The following is a 17,443-nucleotide window of genomic DNA, read 5'->3' on the forward strand; positions in this document are numbered from 1 at the left end:
GACCACCCCTGGACAATTGTCCGCGACTGCCTATTTATTTTTGTAACCATATTCAGCAGAAACCCTTGGTACAGGGACCCTCTATCCGCAACCCGAGGACTGAAGCCACTAAGAAAATTCGTAAATTCGATGAATTGTATTTACAATATGGTTTCGTCTCGAATTTGAAAAGCCCTGCACTTGCGGTAAATTTATTATAGGATCTACATTATTATTTTAAAAATATACACACTGATAATCATATGTTTAAATCAAACTTTCGTAATTCATCATTATTCATATTTTTCCTATTGCTATGAATTAATTAAATTATAAAAAGTTTTTTTAAATTATATAGTTTCTTTGATTTCTGTGAAAGGTTAAAACATCAAATAGATTATATTCGTTTTTAAAACTTTTTTTGCTTACCGTAAATTTAATAACAATATCTAAATATAGTTAGTTTCTAATCAGAATGTAGGTCCATGGAACGGAGATCGCGATTGCCATTTCGAAGATACTTTTTTTTAAAGGTTGAGGACCTCTGTTTAGTTGAAAATTTAACTATTTGATTGAAAATTTATATTTATAAGTTGATAATTGAAAAATGAAAAGGCATTCAAGGAATTCGTTAAATTCAGGGAACTCGTGGAATGTAAAGAATTCATGGACTTCAGGTAATTCAAGGAATTTGTAGATTTAAAGGAATTCATAGAAATCCTTTAAATTGTGGGATTCAATTAATTCCGTAAAGTCTTCGAATACATGGAATGCAAAGAATTCTTGGAACGTAAGGAATTCAAGGGATTTACGGACTTCAAGTAATTCAAGGAATACATGGAATACCTTCAAATCGTTGTATTCAATGAATTCCGTGAAGTCCTCGAATTCATGGAATTGAAGGAATTCATGGAGTTTAAGGAATTCATGGAATTCATGGATTTTAAGGAATTCATGGAATTTAAGGAATTCAAGGAATTCGTGAATTTGAAGAATTCTAGGAAATCGGGGGATTTATGGAAATCACGGAATTCAAGTAATTAAAGCAATTTACGGAATTCATGGAATTCACGATATTGCTTCAAATCGTCGAATTCAATTAATTCCGTGAAGTCCTCGAATTCCATGAATTACTTCAATTCTACGAATTCTTTGGATTCCATGGTTTCCATAATTTCCTTGAGTTCTCTGAATTCCTTCAATTGCATTCGGGTCATTCCACTTTGACATTCTTTTGAAGTTTCACTTCTACTGTGTGTGCCAAGAATTTCATAGTTAACCCTTCGCCGGTAAACGTTTTTTCGGCACCTCTACTCCGTAAAGGTGGGTATTTCACGTTCGGCCGTTTTTTCACCCTATTGATATAGTATAAAAATGGATGCCAATGTTGGAAGCTTTCAACTAGGCATATCAATCATCAAATGTTAGAAAAATACATTTTTTCATATATTTTTTGTTAAAAAAATGAAGCAACTCGGTAAGAATGCAGTGATTTACTCTCAAGTTTGTAACTTTAAGAAAAAATAAGATAACGTAACTTAAACAACACCAAAATGGCGACTTATAATACAGTTTCAAGAAAAACAATATTCCGCTTTATTTATTTAAAATTAAATGCTTAAGTTTTGACAGATAAGAAAGGCAACAAAACGTGTGCTGGGAATTGATATTCACACATTTTAGTATTAAAAAAAAACATTTCTTTATATGGCTAAACAACATTATTTGGCTCAACTATGAATATTTTATTAATATTCACACATTTTATTATCAAAAAAACAAGTTGGTTGCATAGCTTTTTTTAGGTGGTGGTAGCAGCGGCCACCTTTCCCTTTTTGGAAAGTTATTAACTGAAACCGTTTTGGCCCGGGCATTAAATACCCACCGTCACAGGCGAAGGGTTATCGACGAACATATAGCAAAGCAGACAAGAGACATACATTAAGGTGCTAACTTCATTAATACAGAATGAAGGCATTATTTAAAGGAACCGCGAATAAGGAAAGCGCCCGAAATTAACTGGAATTTTAACTTGGTTTTTTTTTTATGATACTTTGATATATTTTTTTGACATTCATGATTTCTGTCTGTAGGTTAATTGAAAAAAAAATTTGTTCATAAAATTGCATTCGATTATGCGTCTTTTATATGTTTTTTTTTCTCTAGCAAGTATTTTAATATTGTTAAAATCAAAATAATGGTTTAAGTTCCAACAATGTTGCGAAAGACTTGTATTGCAATTTCCAACTCTGCACTCTCTTTTTTTATGAAACTCCAGTTTTTAATCTTCTACCTGTTTCACTAATATAAACTTTTTCACAACAATTACATTTAATGAGATATACAATTCCAGACCTTTAAATTCCAGCTATTCTTAAAAATTGATTCTGTGTTACCTGAATCTGGTTTTTAAACATTAGAAATATATTTGGCTAAGTTATAAGTAGGAGAACCAAATGTGGAAGCAATTAATCTCCATTTCAAATCTGGTTCGTGCACTTTTGGAAGAGAATAAGCTTTAGCTACAATACTATTATGTGTTTTTAATTTATATGCCGTTTGTTCATTTATTAATCTTTTTTTCTCCCATGGAATAGCTATATCATTAAATTATTCTTCTGTTGTTGGAACAAGACTGGGTTTTATCTTCTTATGCAAATTATCATTGTTGAGCATGTTTTCCACAGTTTTATTATAATTGTCTTTATATTAGCTGTTACCGTTACAATTTTGTAATAATATTAATATTAATATTCATTTCAATTCCAAATTGCGCGTAATAAAAGAAAAATCGTATTTGTATTAGAAAAAAGAAATTCCTGTCCCTTTTCAAAGAAAAATTCCGCTATTTTCCAGATAAATGCAGGCCTCACAGACCGGTCCCAAATTCCAGCATATAAATGGAACTTAACCCTTAACTGACACTATGGGTAAAAAATACCCCAAAAATTTTTGAGCTCGAATTAACCGTACTAAATTCGAGCAAATGGACCACGTTTCGACTTTTATCTTTAATTGACATCTCTAACTAAAGGTAAAATGGGTTAATATAGAGCGGCAAACGCCAGCATACGTTGGGCACCCGCTCAAAGTAGATCTTGTAAAACTGTGGGGTATTTATTACCCGTTTTTCCGTCAGTGAGCAAAAAAGTGATTTTTAATCAAAATTAATGCCATTAATATCAGTCATTTTCATTCAATTTCCAACGTAAGTTTATTATCTAAAGGAAATAATTTTTTTCATTATTTTGCACACTTAAAATCGAATAAATGCACTGCCAAATATGCACACTTAGAATCACGCTTGTAATCATGTGGAATCGCCCTATGTGCCATGAGCACCGCGCATGCCTTTGCCGCCGACTGTGTAGGTTTAAAAGAGTTGCAAGTTTGAAAAATTATTTTTTTGTGTTACTTTTGTGTTTTGTATTTTTTATTAACTATTTTTGTATATTCAAATAAAAATAAATTGAATTGAACATGGGAAAATATAGTGTTTTTTATTTTAAAATAAAATCAAGTTTTCATTTTGCAAAATAATTACATTTTTTGGAAGCATCAATAATGCAGTAATTTTTTTCTTAAATTTGAGTATCTCAAAAGTAAAGCCTATCATTTTTAGGTAAAAAAATTTTTAATTACGTGAGTTATGAATTTTTAAGTAAAAAAACTCACTTTTTGTCGTTTTTTTCAAAAATTTCTTTAACTAAATTAAATTAAACTAATCACTATAGAACCGATTTCATTTAAAAAAAAACATATCTTAAACTACATTAAATATTGTTTGTGTGCTAAAATATTGAATACCGCTTGTGGGGGACATGTTTTAAGATGTGGGGCTAATAACACCCGTTGTGCCATTTGCTCAATAAAAAGGAGTTGTATCAGTTAAGGGTTAAACAATAATTATAATATAACCAAAGCTTTGAAGAGTTAGGGATTTTTAGCAAAAATAACAAAAATTAGTGAATTTTTTCAAGAAGTACTGTGAAAAATAATCAGGGCGGCCAAACATTCTTTTTTTCTTAAATCACTGTTTAGTCACTTTTAAAACTGAAAAGATCACATTAGTCACTTGCCTTTCAATAAATGAACTCACGGGTTATAAAAATTATTCATTTCAGTCTATACCTATGTATAAATCGTCTGGAATTCTTTTGAAATATTTTTGTGTATCTTTAAAGATCTCGAGAAATTTTTAATAGATTTCAATAATGTGAATGGATTTTTAAAAATTTAGGGTATTTTTAAAACTTCTAAGAAATTTTCAAAAGCTCTTAAATACAAATATTTTAGGGAATTTTAGAAGATTCCAAGGAATTATTAATTAATTTTATTAATTTGAAGGTATTTTAAAGCGTTTAAATGTTTTAGAATAAAGAATTTTCTAGAATTTCGGAAGGTATGGAACGATTTTTCAGTACCTATATGGTTTTAAGGTATTTAAAAGTATTTTACAGGATTTTATCATATTTCCAAACATTTCATGAATGTCATCAAGGAATTATACCAGATTTTATGATATTTTAGTGGATTTTAAAGAATTTAATCACGAGAAGTGAGGTATTCTATAGGACTTGAAGGGATCTCAAAAGCTTTCGAGAATTTCAATGATTGTAAGGATTTTTGAAATATCTCAAGGCATTTTAATAAAGTTAACAGGTTTTTAGAAAACATCATTGGATTCCATAGATCTCCACGTGATTTAATAATCTTCTAGTGGATTTAAAAGAATTTATTCACGAGGAGTGAGGTATTTCGTATGCTTTCAAAGATTTTAATAGATTTGAAATTATTTTTTGGAATTCACTCTGAATTGTGATTAATTTATCCTGAATTCTTCTAATTCTTTCGAATTTTCCAAAGTTTTTATTTAACTGATCTTGAGGATCAATTGATGAAATGATCAAAGGATTTGAATTATTCCAATTTTAATGAAATCAATGGAATTTTTCTGATTAAAGAACTTTTTTCCCCATTCATTTATATTATTTTTAAAGTAACTTGAATTGTTTTAAAATCTTATGAATTGATTCTGAATTCTTTACCTCATGAGCTCGAAAAGAGAACCTTATGAGCGTGACAAAAAGTACCCTTTGGTCGCTACGTTTTATCACATAGGGATTGTAAGACCTGGAAATGAACTGCTAAAGCGCTGTGATCCCTGCAAGACCCAAATACTCTAAAGTACTCATTACTGATTTTTTTAAAATGATTTTAATGGAATATCCTTTTGCATAACAGATAGTAGGATATACAGGAAAAATGAGCGTAGTGGTATCTTGTGTGACAGCAGAAGATAATCCAGCTATCAAACCCAGACCTCATCCCCACAATTTGGTCGGGAAACAAAATTGCGAACATGGATTCTGTAAAGTAAAACTGAAAGGAGACAACATGACAGTTCCCTTCCAAAATCTCGGTATTCAATGCGTAAAAAGGAAAGACGTCGAAAAGTCCCTAAGCATTAGAAAAACATTCGGAGTCGATCCGTTCAACAGTAGGTTCCTATGATAAATTTCTTATAGTTATTAGGTACATTGGAACTTGGAATTAAGAACGGTTGCGGGCATGCCTCGCAGTGACCTTGATCCTATTTCCAGGCCGCCCGAACGTAAACAGGCGTCAATCATTTCCCCAACACGGATTCCTGCAATCCAAGTTCCAGTGTATATCGTAATTGAGGGTCCGGATACAATAAGGTGACGAGCGCTCGAAAACGCAAAAAAGTATTGTTTAAATATTTTATGATAACCAAATTTTAAAGTTCAAGAGATTAAATTTTTTTTTAATATGGACTTGTAGAGAATTACAAGATGAAACTTTTTCTACTTAAAGTTTTTCTTTCCGATGTATATTTTTAATAATAAAATTGAAATAGGGAGAAGAAAATTTCCCTAAATTCAATTATTTTTTAAAACATAAAATCGTGTTTACTCAGATAAATATTATTAAAATTGTTTGAAATTCGGTAAAATCACGCCATATACCCTAGAAATGCCTTTAAGATAAAAAAGTTAAAATTTCTAATTGTTTAATAATAATTAATTGCAAATTGAGACCGAACGGTTAGGACGTTTGTTTAGTTTCTGCAAAGAAAAGTATCGAGTGAACTTAAAAATTGAAAAAACCGACAGTCACATTAAAAACCCTGCCCCTTCCCCTATTAACCTAAAATCGTCTGCTTTATATTTTTAGGCATTTCGTTGTTTTCAGTAAATTAGCCAATAACAAAAAGTAGGAAAATTATTACTTTGCAAGTTGCTTATTCCTCAATCACAAAACCCATTATTACAACTGTTTTTTAACATTTCAGATTACTTATTATACATTTTTTGAAATCTTTTAACACAAAAACATTAAAATTAGATAATCGTTTTATTATTTTTAAACCTTTTTTTTTATTTCACAAATATAATTACTTTTTCTTGACAGAGTATTGCTTATCAGGGATTTGATTACTTTGTAAAATATATATAATTATATATTTTGGTTTAGTTTTTCCGATAAAATAGTTTAACAATTTATTACACATTCTATTTACTATTTTATCACGGGATCATTAAAATAATATACTAGAGAGCAACAAGAGAGAGAAGAAATAGTTTCGAGACTCTGGATTTAATGTCTAAACTAAACATTTTTCTTTACAATAAGCTTTAAAATAAAAATGAATAATTATTTTCGGAATATCACACCCGTCAGTCGGTTTCATAGGGTCTCAAACAAACCCCATTAGTGAAAAATGAGGTTTTGCGAACTTTTCATGCTAATTATGATTTTTAGCTGTTTTTTTTAATACCAATTTTTTCTAATGTTAAAAAAATGTCTATAAACATAAATAAATTCTTTAAACAATTAATTTAGACGTTTAATTATCAGGGTACATTAATATTTTATGTATTTCAAATTCACAAACTCAAAAATAAATAGAAATGTATAATTATATTGTCTTACAGTAACAGAATAAAAAAATATATTTTCAGATTTATATAATAAATCAGAGAGCAATATGCACCTTCCGAAATTATTTGAGACACCAAGTACTTTTCGTAGTAAAAATTTCAAAACAAAGACACTAGATTGTTTGTTTAAATTCTATATTCAGGGTGGCCGCAGGACCGCAATCCCGGGAAATGACAGTGAATTTATTTCATGACCGGGAATTTTACAAAGTTTCAAAAGAACAATCGGTCCAAGTTTAAATTCAACAGTTTTTAAAATAATTAGTTGAATTGGTATCTTTTTCAATTATGATATCATTCAGTCTACAATGCGCAGTTCGAAAATCTTTTACTTGAAATTTCTCCATTTTAGATTTTTATTTTTAATTTAAATAATTTTAAAGTGCAGTCTTAAAGACTGAAACAATTAAAAATTAAAGTCGTTTGAATTTGAAATTTGTTGATAAAAAACAGTTTTAATTTAACAACTGTAAATATAAATAAATGAATATTTTTTTTAATGGATCTCTTCTTTAAGTATTAAAAACTGAACAGTAATTGATTTGATAAAACGATTCTAAATCTGTTAAAAGTTTAAGAATTTCCATATTGTAGCTGTTTCAATTCGCAAGTCTTAGTCATTACAAAAAATTAAAGTTGCGATTGAAACTTTTTAAACTATTTTCAACTTAAAAATAACTTAATAATAATAATAATAATAATAATAATAATAAATTCGTAATCAAAAATTTGATTAAATTAAAAATATTGCTTCAGTCTAAATGAGTCAATTTTAAACCCATTAATTTTGAAATTTTTTAATTAAGAAAGAGGATATTTATTTAATATATAGCAATATTTAACAGTTGATTTTAAACGATTAAATTGAAGCGAAATATTTAAAAGTAAAAAGTTTGGTACTTAATTGTTGGATATAAAAAGCTTTGAATTGTTAAAATTTCGAAAAGCTTTTAAAATTTTAACGTTACAATATTTATTGTTCTATTTAAAAAATGTTTATTTTGTAAGCAAAATTGTTGAATTTTTCTCTATAAATAATAATCGAACACTCAGGTGTTATTTGTAAAAAAATGGACTAAATTTTAAGAGATATTTAGAAGTTTTGAATAGATTCAAAATTAATTTCAAACTTAAAATGATATCAAGTAATTTGAACAAAAGTGTGAACATTTTTTCAGAACTTCGAAACATATTTTAAAATGAATAGAATTTTTCCTATAATTTTTAGAAAATCCTGAAAATTGAAAAAAATCTTAAAAATCTTCCAGGGTCTTTTTTGACAATTTTGGAAATTTCTTAAAATATTTTTAAATATTCTGTTGAAATAATTCTTCAAAATGAAAAATCATTTTCAATTTTTCGAGGAATTAAAAAAAAATGTTTTTATTCGTTCGGAGCCTTTCACAATTCTTGAAAAGCTTATAAATTTTGTGTTCGAAATCTGCAAAAATCTATATTTTGTTTTAAATTATGTTGTGGGTATATGCACTGAAACTTCAGTACGAATAGCCGTATTTTGTCGTTACACAAACTCCGTTTAAATTATTTGAAATCATTTCAAATTCTAAATTAATTTGACATTATTTTAGACTTCTAAATGTATCTTAAAATTACTCTCATTTTTTTACAAATAATAAAAAGTGTACATGTTTTAAAGCTTTGGGATTGTCCATATATTACGTAAGACGTTTTTCTGTTGTTTGAATAAAGACGAAAATAATATTTTTATCAAGTTGAAAAGGACACAGCGATATAAACAAAAGAAAAAATTCTTACGTAATATATGGACGATCCCTTTTCAAGGATGCTGAAACTATTCATGTTAAAATTTCTGAACTTTGTAGTTCAAATTCATAAAGTTGGAAGTTATTCAGTTGAAAAGTTTTAGTACCTTCCAGTTTATACGTGTAAATTATTGAGGAATTGAATACAATATTTTTGAATTTACAAACTTTTAAATTTCTATTTTAGAAGTTTAAAATTCAAGAGTTCGATTTTGAATGCTTTAATTTGTTGTTTATTCTTTATTACTTGTACTTTTGCGATTTAGAAGAGAGTTTTTTTGTATAATTTTACTGACCGGGAGAATATTTGCGAGTCGGGAAATGACCGGGAATTTCTTTCTGCGATTAAAAAGGTCGCCCTGTATATTACTAAAAAGAAGAAAACAAAATAAAGGTTTGAGCAACTTGCGAATTACAAATCTTCCTATTTTTGGTTATTTGCTAATTTACTGAAAACAACGAAATGTCTAAAAATATAAAGAAGTCGACTTTCTATCAATTGGGGAAGGGGCAGGTTTTTTAATGTTTAATAGAATCTGTTAAAAATGGATTTCTAGACGGCATCGCCTGCTTTCTTATAAAATGGATGTGTCCGCTAATTTTTAATAAATTTATCTAAAAAATTCCAGAAATCTTCCTTCAATAGTGAGGAACAAATTACTCAATAGAAGTTGTTTCAACTTTTAATTTAAATCGACACTTTTCTTTGCCGAGACTAAAAAAGTGTGCTTACCGTAGGTCTCAATTTGCAATTAATTATTATTAAACAATTAGCAGTGTGTGTACCAAATTTCAAAAAGTTTTTATAATATTTAAGTAAACAAGATTTATGTTTTAAGAAATAATTGAATTTGGGGAAATTATCTTCCCCCTTTTTTAATTTTATTATTAAAAATATATGTCGGAAAGAAAAACTGTAAGTAGAAAAAAGTTCCATCTTGTTATTCTCTACAAGCCCATTTTTTTAATTCAATTTTTTTAAGGTTAAAATTTATTATAATTATCACAAAACGTGTCCGGACCCTGAATTAGAAATTTACTTGAACAAACTTTGAATATAAAATTCAATTTTCAGCTGGATTTGCTCACAGCAAAACTCGTGGCAACTTCGCCCTCAATAAGGTCAGGTTATGTTTTCAAGGCTTCATTCTCAAAAAGTTGGAGGACGGAACTACCGGATGTATACCATTAGATCCTGTAGTTTCCGAACCTATTTTAGAGAGAAGTACGAACTTTACTATTTTTCAAGACTTATAGATTTCTTATCAATTTATTTGTAAATGAAGTTGACAAATTTAGCGACGCTTTCAGGTTCCAATGCAATTGTGATTAAAATTTGTTACAGAGGCTACATCTGGTCTTAATATTTTTAAAATGAGCCACTATAGTGCATCAGTGGCTGGAGGATTGGAGATGATTATTCTTTGTGACAAAGTCTCAAAAGAGGATATTCAAATTCGGTTCTTTGAGGAACGCCCTGATTCGGTCTGGGAAGCATATGCTGATTTCCAACCCACGCAAGTCCATTATCAGGTGAGATATAAAATCAGATCTCACACTCTTTTCCTTCTTCCCCTCTTTAACCCTTTTTCAACCCGTAGTGGTCATTTCTCTTTAAAATAACGTAATATAATCATTTTTCTCCTTTTAAAAATTTTTTATTATGAGAACATTTTTTTGCGAGAAATGTGACTTTTTTCACATAAATATTCAATAAAATGTAAATTTTTTAGATAAAGCAAAAAAACTTCCTGCAATTATTCTTAAAATAGTATGATAAAAATGGTATATTTTATTATTACTCATTAATGATTGATAATTAATTGATCATAATAATACAGGGTGGTCGCTAGACCGGGAAATCGGGAAATGACAGGGAATTATGATATCATCCAGTTTACAATGCGTAATTCGAAAATCTTTCATTTTAAATATTTTTCATTCAAAGAATTTAAAATTTAAATTTAAAAATGCCGTTTTAAAGAATTGAAAAATTAGAAGCGTTTGAAATCGACAATTTAGGACCCATAACATTTTTGGTTCATCAACTATGAATATAAATTATAATATTTCTTAATTGAACTGTACATTAAGGATTAACAAGAGCATAATAATTAAATCTATTTTACAAAGTGATTCGGAATTAGTTCAAAATTTTAGGATTTCCAGATTTTAACATTAAAAATTAAACCATTTAATTGGAAAGTCTCCAACGCCCAATTGAAACTTTATAAACTATTTTCAATTTTTGAGTAACTTTAAAATAAACATTACTAATTATTACATTCAAATTTACTAAATTTCAAATATTGCTTCATTATAAAATTTGAAAATTTAACATTTTTTATTTAAGTAAAAGATTAATTGCTCAATATTTAGCATTTTTTGACTGTTAATTTAAAATCAGTCATTAGAAACCAAATTTTCAAAACTAACAAAAAAATTTAAACTTCAAACGTTACAATTTTAATATTTCTATTTGAAACATTTCATTTTTTATGTTAAAGTATTTTGATGAATTTGAATTTTGATGTATTTAGAAAGACATCACAAGAATAAAAACATTTCCTACGGAAATTAAAAATTCTGTTTTCTTTCGAAAAATTGGTTTTAAGAGAATATTTGAAAACGTTTCTAAAAATTTACAAAATATTATGAAAAATGAATGTGGGAAATTTTAAGGCAATCTTTTTTTTTACAGTATTTACATTAAATGTGCAGAAAAAATAGAATCTTTGTAAGAATTGTGAAAGGCTTCAAACAAGTAAAAAAACATTTTCTTAAGAGTTGTATCAAAATTGAAAACGATTTTTTCATTTTGACAAATTATTTTTAAGAGAATATTTTAAAATATTTACAAAAGTATCAAAATTGAATTTGGAAGATTTTAAGGAAATATTTTTATTTTGCAGGATTTTTGAAAAAATTTAGTAAATATTTTGAATTTGAAAAAATGTAAAAAACATACAGATTTTTCAAAATTTGTAAATAAAAATTATTTAAATTCTAATTCAAGAAGATTTCAGTTGATAAAAAAATGTAATGGCTCAATTTTTAATATTTCCAGATTTCGAATTTTTAAATTTGATTTACCGTGAAAAATATTTGCAAACCGTGAAATGACCGGGAATTTTTTTTATTAGTACGGCCACCCTGAGGTTGACAATTCAACTTTATTGTTCTAAGGAGCTCAAGTCCTTGGAAAAAATCTCACGCTCATGAGAATATGCTCGACGTTTATGTACATAAATTTTCATCTAAAAAATATAAATTTTCAGCTAAAATTAGAATAGTTAAAATGTTAGAAAAATCAATGTTTAACAAAAAAAAAAATATTTTTTTAATCAAAAATAGAAGAATTAAATTTTCAACTAAAACAATCAATTTTCATCCAAAAATAATGAATTCTCAAAAAAATAACTTAATTTTAAACCTTGAAGGTAAATTTTTTACCAAAAAAGATACAGTTTAAATAAAATGTATACATTTTTAACTAAAAAGTATATATTTACAAACCAAACTTAGAATAGTTTAATTTTCAGTTAAAACATTAAATTTTAAACAAAGAAAAGAACTAGTTTTCAGCCAAATTAATTAGCTCTCAAATAAAAATATAAATTTTCAAGCAAAAATGGATTCAGCTAAAAAAATAATTTTTAACTTAAAACAAATGAATTTTCAGCTTATAAAAAATAATTTTTTATCACAGTGATGAATTTTTGGCCAAATAGTAGATTTTTCAACAAAAATATTAATTTAAAAAAAAAAAAGAATTTTTAACTAATTATTATTCTTTCAACCAAAGAAACGAATTCTTAACAAAAATATAATTGTTAAATTTTCTACAAAACAGAAAATTTTATAGAGAAAAAGATTAAATTTCTATCGAAAAAAGTAAATTTTCTACAAAAAGTGGAATAGTTAAAGTGAAATTTAAACTAAAATGATAAATCTAACAAAAATAAATTCTTAAATTTTCAATTAGTAAAATAAATTTTCAACTAAAAATAGAATAATTAAATTTTTCGTTAAAAACTTCATTTTTTTATAAAGTCAAAGTAAATTTTCAACTAAGATTAAACTTCTATAAAAAGGTTCAATTTTCAATATAAATTAGAAGTTACATTTTTAGTTTAAAAATTTAAATTTAAACAATAAAAAACTAATTATCAATCAACAAGATGAATTTTATACCAAAATAGACGAATTTGTAACAAAGTAAATGAATTTGCAACCCAACATTTGAATTTTTAAAGGAATTTTCAACCAAAACGATGAGTTAGTCATAAAAAAGCTTAAATATTCTCTCACTAATTCGAATTTTCAATAAAATACATGAATTTTAAACAAAATATTTGAATTTTCAACTTGAGAACATAAATTTTGTGCCAAACATGTACGAGGTAATTTTGCAGCTAAAACAGTTAATATTCAACTAGAAAACATAATTTTCAACAAAATAATTAAATTTTGAACAAAAAAAAAAGGTTTGTCAACTAAAATGATAAATCATCAACCAAATAAATGAATTTTTAAGCAACAAGAATTTTCATTTTATACCAAAAATAGTTGAATTCGACCAAAAAAGATGAATTTTCAACAATCCATAATAATAAAATTAACTTCAACTTTATTTTTTCAAAAATTCCCTAACTCTATCAGATTTTCCCTGACATACCCTGACTTTCTGGAATTACCGAATCCGTAGCAACTCTGTAGTTTAACCCTTAAACCATAAACCATAAACCATACTTAATTTGAAAAAATTGAGTATGTGTCGCCAGCAGCTGCTGAAAGTGGAGGTACAAAAATCGTGGGGTACAAATAAATATATTTTTTGAATGTACCCATGTTGCAATATTTTTAAAAATGAAATTACACTATTTCAAAGTATAGTCATCAATTTTCAGGTTCAAATAATTAAAAATGCGTGAGTTATGCATATTTAAGTAAAAAAAACCCATTTTTTCACTTTTTTTCAATCATTTTTTTAACAAAATTAAAATAAATAAATGGCTGTAAAATCAACTCTACCTTATAAAAGATACCTTAAACTATATCGGGTAGTTTTATTGTGACAGAATATTCAATAGGTGTTAAACAATACATGATTAAATATGCTAGGGTGTTGAACACCCACGTTGCACTTTACCGTGATTTTTACCATGTATGCACTTCGAGGGTTAAAAAAGTATAAGTTTATTTCACTCTAGAATGTTTTTGTAAAAATATATATAGTAATTACGATATATATTTGTTTAAACAATAAATACTTTAAAATTTCTTAAATGCTTTGTAAATTCTCTGTTTAAGCTAAAATGCTAAAAGTTAAACTATTTTATCGAAAATGCAATGTTTAGACTCTAAATCCTAAGAATTTAATTTGTTACAAATTGAATTCAATATGGTACCTAACATTTATTTTATTTAACCCTTAATTGTCACTCGGGGTCCAATGGACCCCATTCTTTTTTCAGTGGCGAATATTTCTATAATGACTACTTCATATTTGCATTTTTTTCACTATATTAACATATGATTTTTTATATAAGCAATAGCATATTGTTCACAAGGCTTTCAGGAGCATCCACAAAAAGTTTCAGGTAAGTCTATTCAAAACTCGACAAATTATCCAGTTTTCTACGCTGGGGTCTACTGGACCCCGTGTGACAATTACCGGTATTCGTTGCACGTGTGACAATTGAGGGTTAAAAGAACGCATTCGCCTATTTTAGTGAATATTTCCGATCTCCCTAATTCCTATAAAATTATATCTCAATATTATTTTTTGAACTTATTCGCTATCCAAATTTAAAATCTGCAACTATTAATTTCCCTTCACTTTGAAAGGATAATTTTCCTCAAACAATTGATCCTTTTTCAGCACGCAATATATTTTCGGACTCCAAAGTATAACAACCAGGAAATAACAGAGCCAGTGACAGTTCAAGTACAGTTGACGTTGAGGAATAAACCAGAGCGCGGCCCACCACGGGACTTCGAGATGCTTCCATTAGGTACAGGTAGACCCGCTTTTTGGTCCTTGCGAAAAGCGTTCGCCAGAAAGAAGACCGACTTTAGTACTTTAGACAAAATTCTTTCCACCGAGATCTCTCTCTCGACTCAAACAATTCCCCGATGTGTGCGCAATATCGACGAGTTTAACAATAATGATCTCGAGTTAAAAAGATCCCACGAAAAATTTTCCGCCCTCCGGGCTTTAAACGATCTCTACAACGTCCGAAACAGTCTCGAACCTCAAAACGGCGACGTCGAAATGAAATCCACCTTCGGTCCGCCAAACTCAACTAAACTAGATTTAGAAAAAAACCTAGACTTAGAAAACAACGAGATAAGCATCATCTGCATCAAAAAGCCCGACCAGAATCACGCCAAAATTCCCTCAGACTCTATACAAAACACTAACGATATCCGAAACATAAATCTAGAAAAAATCGATTCTAATCGCGAATCTACTAAATCCGAGTGGCTTAACAATTCCGAAGTAGGCAAATGGGTTCAAAAGGGCCAAGACTTCCAAAAATCCCAGGAGTCAAAACTCGGTAATCAAACAGGCAAAATTGTAAGCGAAGAAGACAAACAATCGTTGAACGAGCTTCTGTCCCAAGTAGCCGAGTTAGACCAGATTTACGCTGATACGCACACGAAATTGGCTGAAAACACTTTAGCGAATTCGGTGAAAAATGGGATGGAGACCGACGTTCGGGACAATATGACCTACACTAGTTTGCAAATGGCGATGAAAAATCCGCTAGAGTTGTTCGACTTGGGCGAGGATAGGAATTACGATGATGTTCCTGTTTGTAGTCCCATAATCGCGATCGCTCCGCCACCTCTGGCATCGAAACGAGACGTGACGAGTGAATTTGAGGAGAGACTGCCACCGCTTCCGCCGAAGCGGATTCGGAAAACTCCCTCTATGCCGGCTCTGCCTCGTCCGGGTTCGTTTCAAGTGCACATGGAGACCGAGGCGACTTTCGGCGCGCCGAATAAAAATTTACCTTCCCTTCCTGGCACCTTGCCCAAGCAATCAAAGCAGGGACTGTTCTCGAAGTTGTTTGCCAAGAGGCAAAAAAAGGAGAAGGATGCGTTTGTGAGTCCGACGAGCGGGAGCAATCGGTCGCTAAATGTCGCGGGGAGTCACTCGTCCTTGAGGAACGATGAACTCGATGTAATGCAGTTTCAGAGACCGAGTATGGCGAGTGTAACTAGCGTCAGGTCGCTGAGATTAGAGGGTGACGAGTCTCCGCCTTACGGAGTTGAATTGACTGAAGCTGAAAACTACGCTCTTTATACTGCCATGGCTCCACATGCGACTGCTTCGGAATTTGACGAGTTGTCGTTTTATTATAGTCCAGTTGAGGGCGGCAAGATCTTGACGGGGGTCAAAGAAACTTAAGGAGAGAGTCAGAGCTGGGCTTTGAGTGATTAGGCAAGGAAATATTTTCGGAGGATTTTCTATTTTCGTGATTGTAGATAAAGAGCGATTTGTAATTTTAGGATGGCTGCACGTCAGGGAAAACCTGGCAATTAGGGAAAAATTAGGCATGAAAAGAAAATTGCAAAAGTCAGCAATTTTTTGGTAGGAAGTACTTTAAGTAACTTTCAAGAATAATCAGGGCTGCCAAAGTCACCAGAAGCGGCGCACAGTGGAAGGAAATTCACTTCTTTCATTCAAAAATGTTCAAAGCCTTCAATTTTGGTCGGAATTTGGATTTTTTTTATTAAAGTTCATTAAATTCTAAAGGGTTTGACGCTCCGAACATTTGTCTCCTCTATTTGTTTATTAATCATTTTTCCCTTTAAAGTATGAAAAAACTGAAATTTTCAGGGGGGCCGCTGGACTGGGAAACCAGGAAAACCAGGGAATGACCAGGCATTTTTTGTTTTTGACCGGGATTCTTACAAATTTGTAGAAGAAAAATCTGTCCAGGTTCGATTTTAACAGTTTTTAAATAATTAGTGGAATTTTTATGTTTTTCAATTATGCTATTATTTAGCTTACAATGCGTAATTCAAAATTTTTTTACTTTAAAAATTTTCATTTAAAATTTTTATTTCTAAGCTTACATTTTTAATTTAACGAATTTTGAAATGCTTTCTTAAAGACTTGAACAAATAAGAAATAAAAGCCTTTGATGTTGAAAATTTTGGATAAAAAACATTTTTATTTAATAAATAAATAATTTTTTTTTAATTTATCTGCACTTTAAGTAATTAAAAGTGAACAAAAACGATTTGACAAAACGATTTCAAATATTTTAAGGAAATTTTTAAACATTCCACAGAATTTTGAATTAATTTAAGTAAATGAATGGGATTTCAAAGTATTTAAAGTATTTTAGGTATTTTAAAAGATTTAAAAGCACTTTTAAAAGTTTAAAACAGTTTGAAGGAATTGCAAAAGATTTTGAAAGATTTGAAAGATTTTAATGAATTTTTAATTGATTTCAAAAATTTATTGGGATTTCAGAGGATTTGAAATATTTTAGAATAGTTTTAAAGATTCCCATACCTATATAGTTAATAATATAATAGTAACATAATAATGAAGGGTCATATCAGTTTTTAAGATACTAAAAAAAAATCCCAAGTAATTTCATAAGATTTTCGAGGATTCCACTGATTTTAATGAATTTTCAAAGCACTCAAGGTATTTCAATAAATTTTCCGAAGTTTTAGAAAATATCAGAT

The 17,443-nt window shown here is 28.9% G+C and overlaps 1 protein-coding gene across 2 annotated transcripts in view; it reads left to right on the plus strand.

Moving 5' to 3' along the window:
* Positions 1–17,443, plus strand: part of LOC117177883 (embryonic polarity protein dorsal-like) — a 62,154-nt gene that overhangs the window by 18,009 nt on the left and 26,702 nt on the right. Inside the window, exons 4-7 of one of the 2 annotated variants that reach the window (XM_033368941.1) lie at positions 5,224–5,479; positions 9,804–9,953; positions 10,074–10,261; positions 14,613–14,751. In XM_033368941.1, the coding sequence (XP_033224832.1) occupies positions 5,224–5,479; positions 9,804–9,953; positions 10,074–10,261; positions 14,613–14,751 (733 nt within the window). The remainder of the gene's footprint in view (positions 1–5,223; positions 5,480–9,803; positions 9,954–10,073; positions 10,262–14,612; positions 14,752–17,443) is intronic. The other variant, XM_033368942.1, reaches the window with a different exon arrangement.

This window comes from Belonocnema kinseyi, chromosome 8, assembly GCF_010883055.1.
Source record: "Belonocnema kinseyi isolate 2016_QV_RU_SX_M_011 chromosome 8, B_treatae_v1, whole genome shotgun sequence".
Taxonomy (NCBI): Eukaryota; Metazoa; Arthropoda; class Insecta; order Hymenoptera; family Cynipidae; genus Belonocnema; species Belonocnema kinseyi.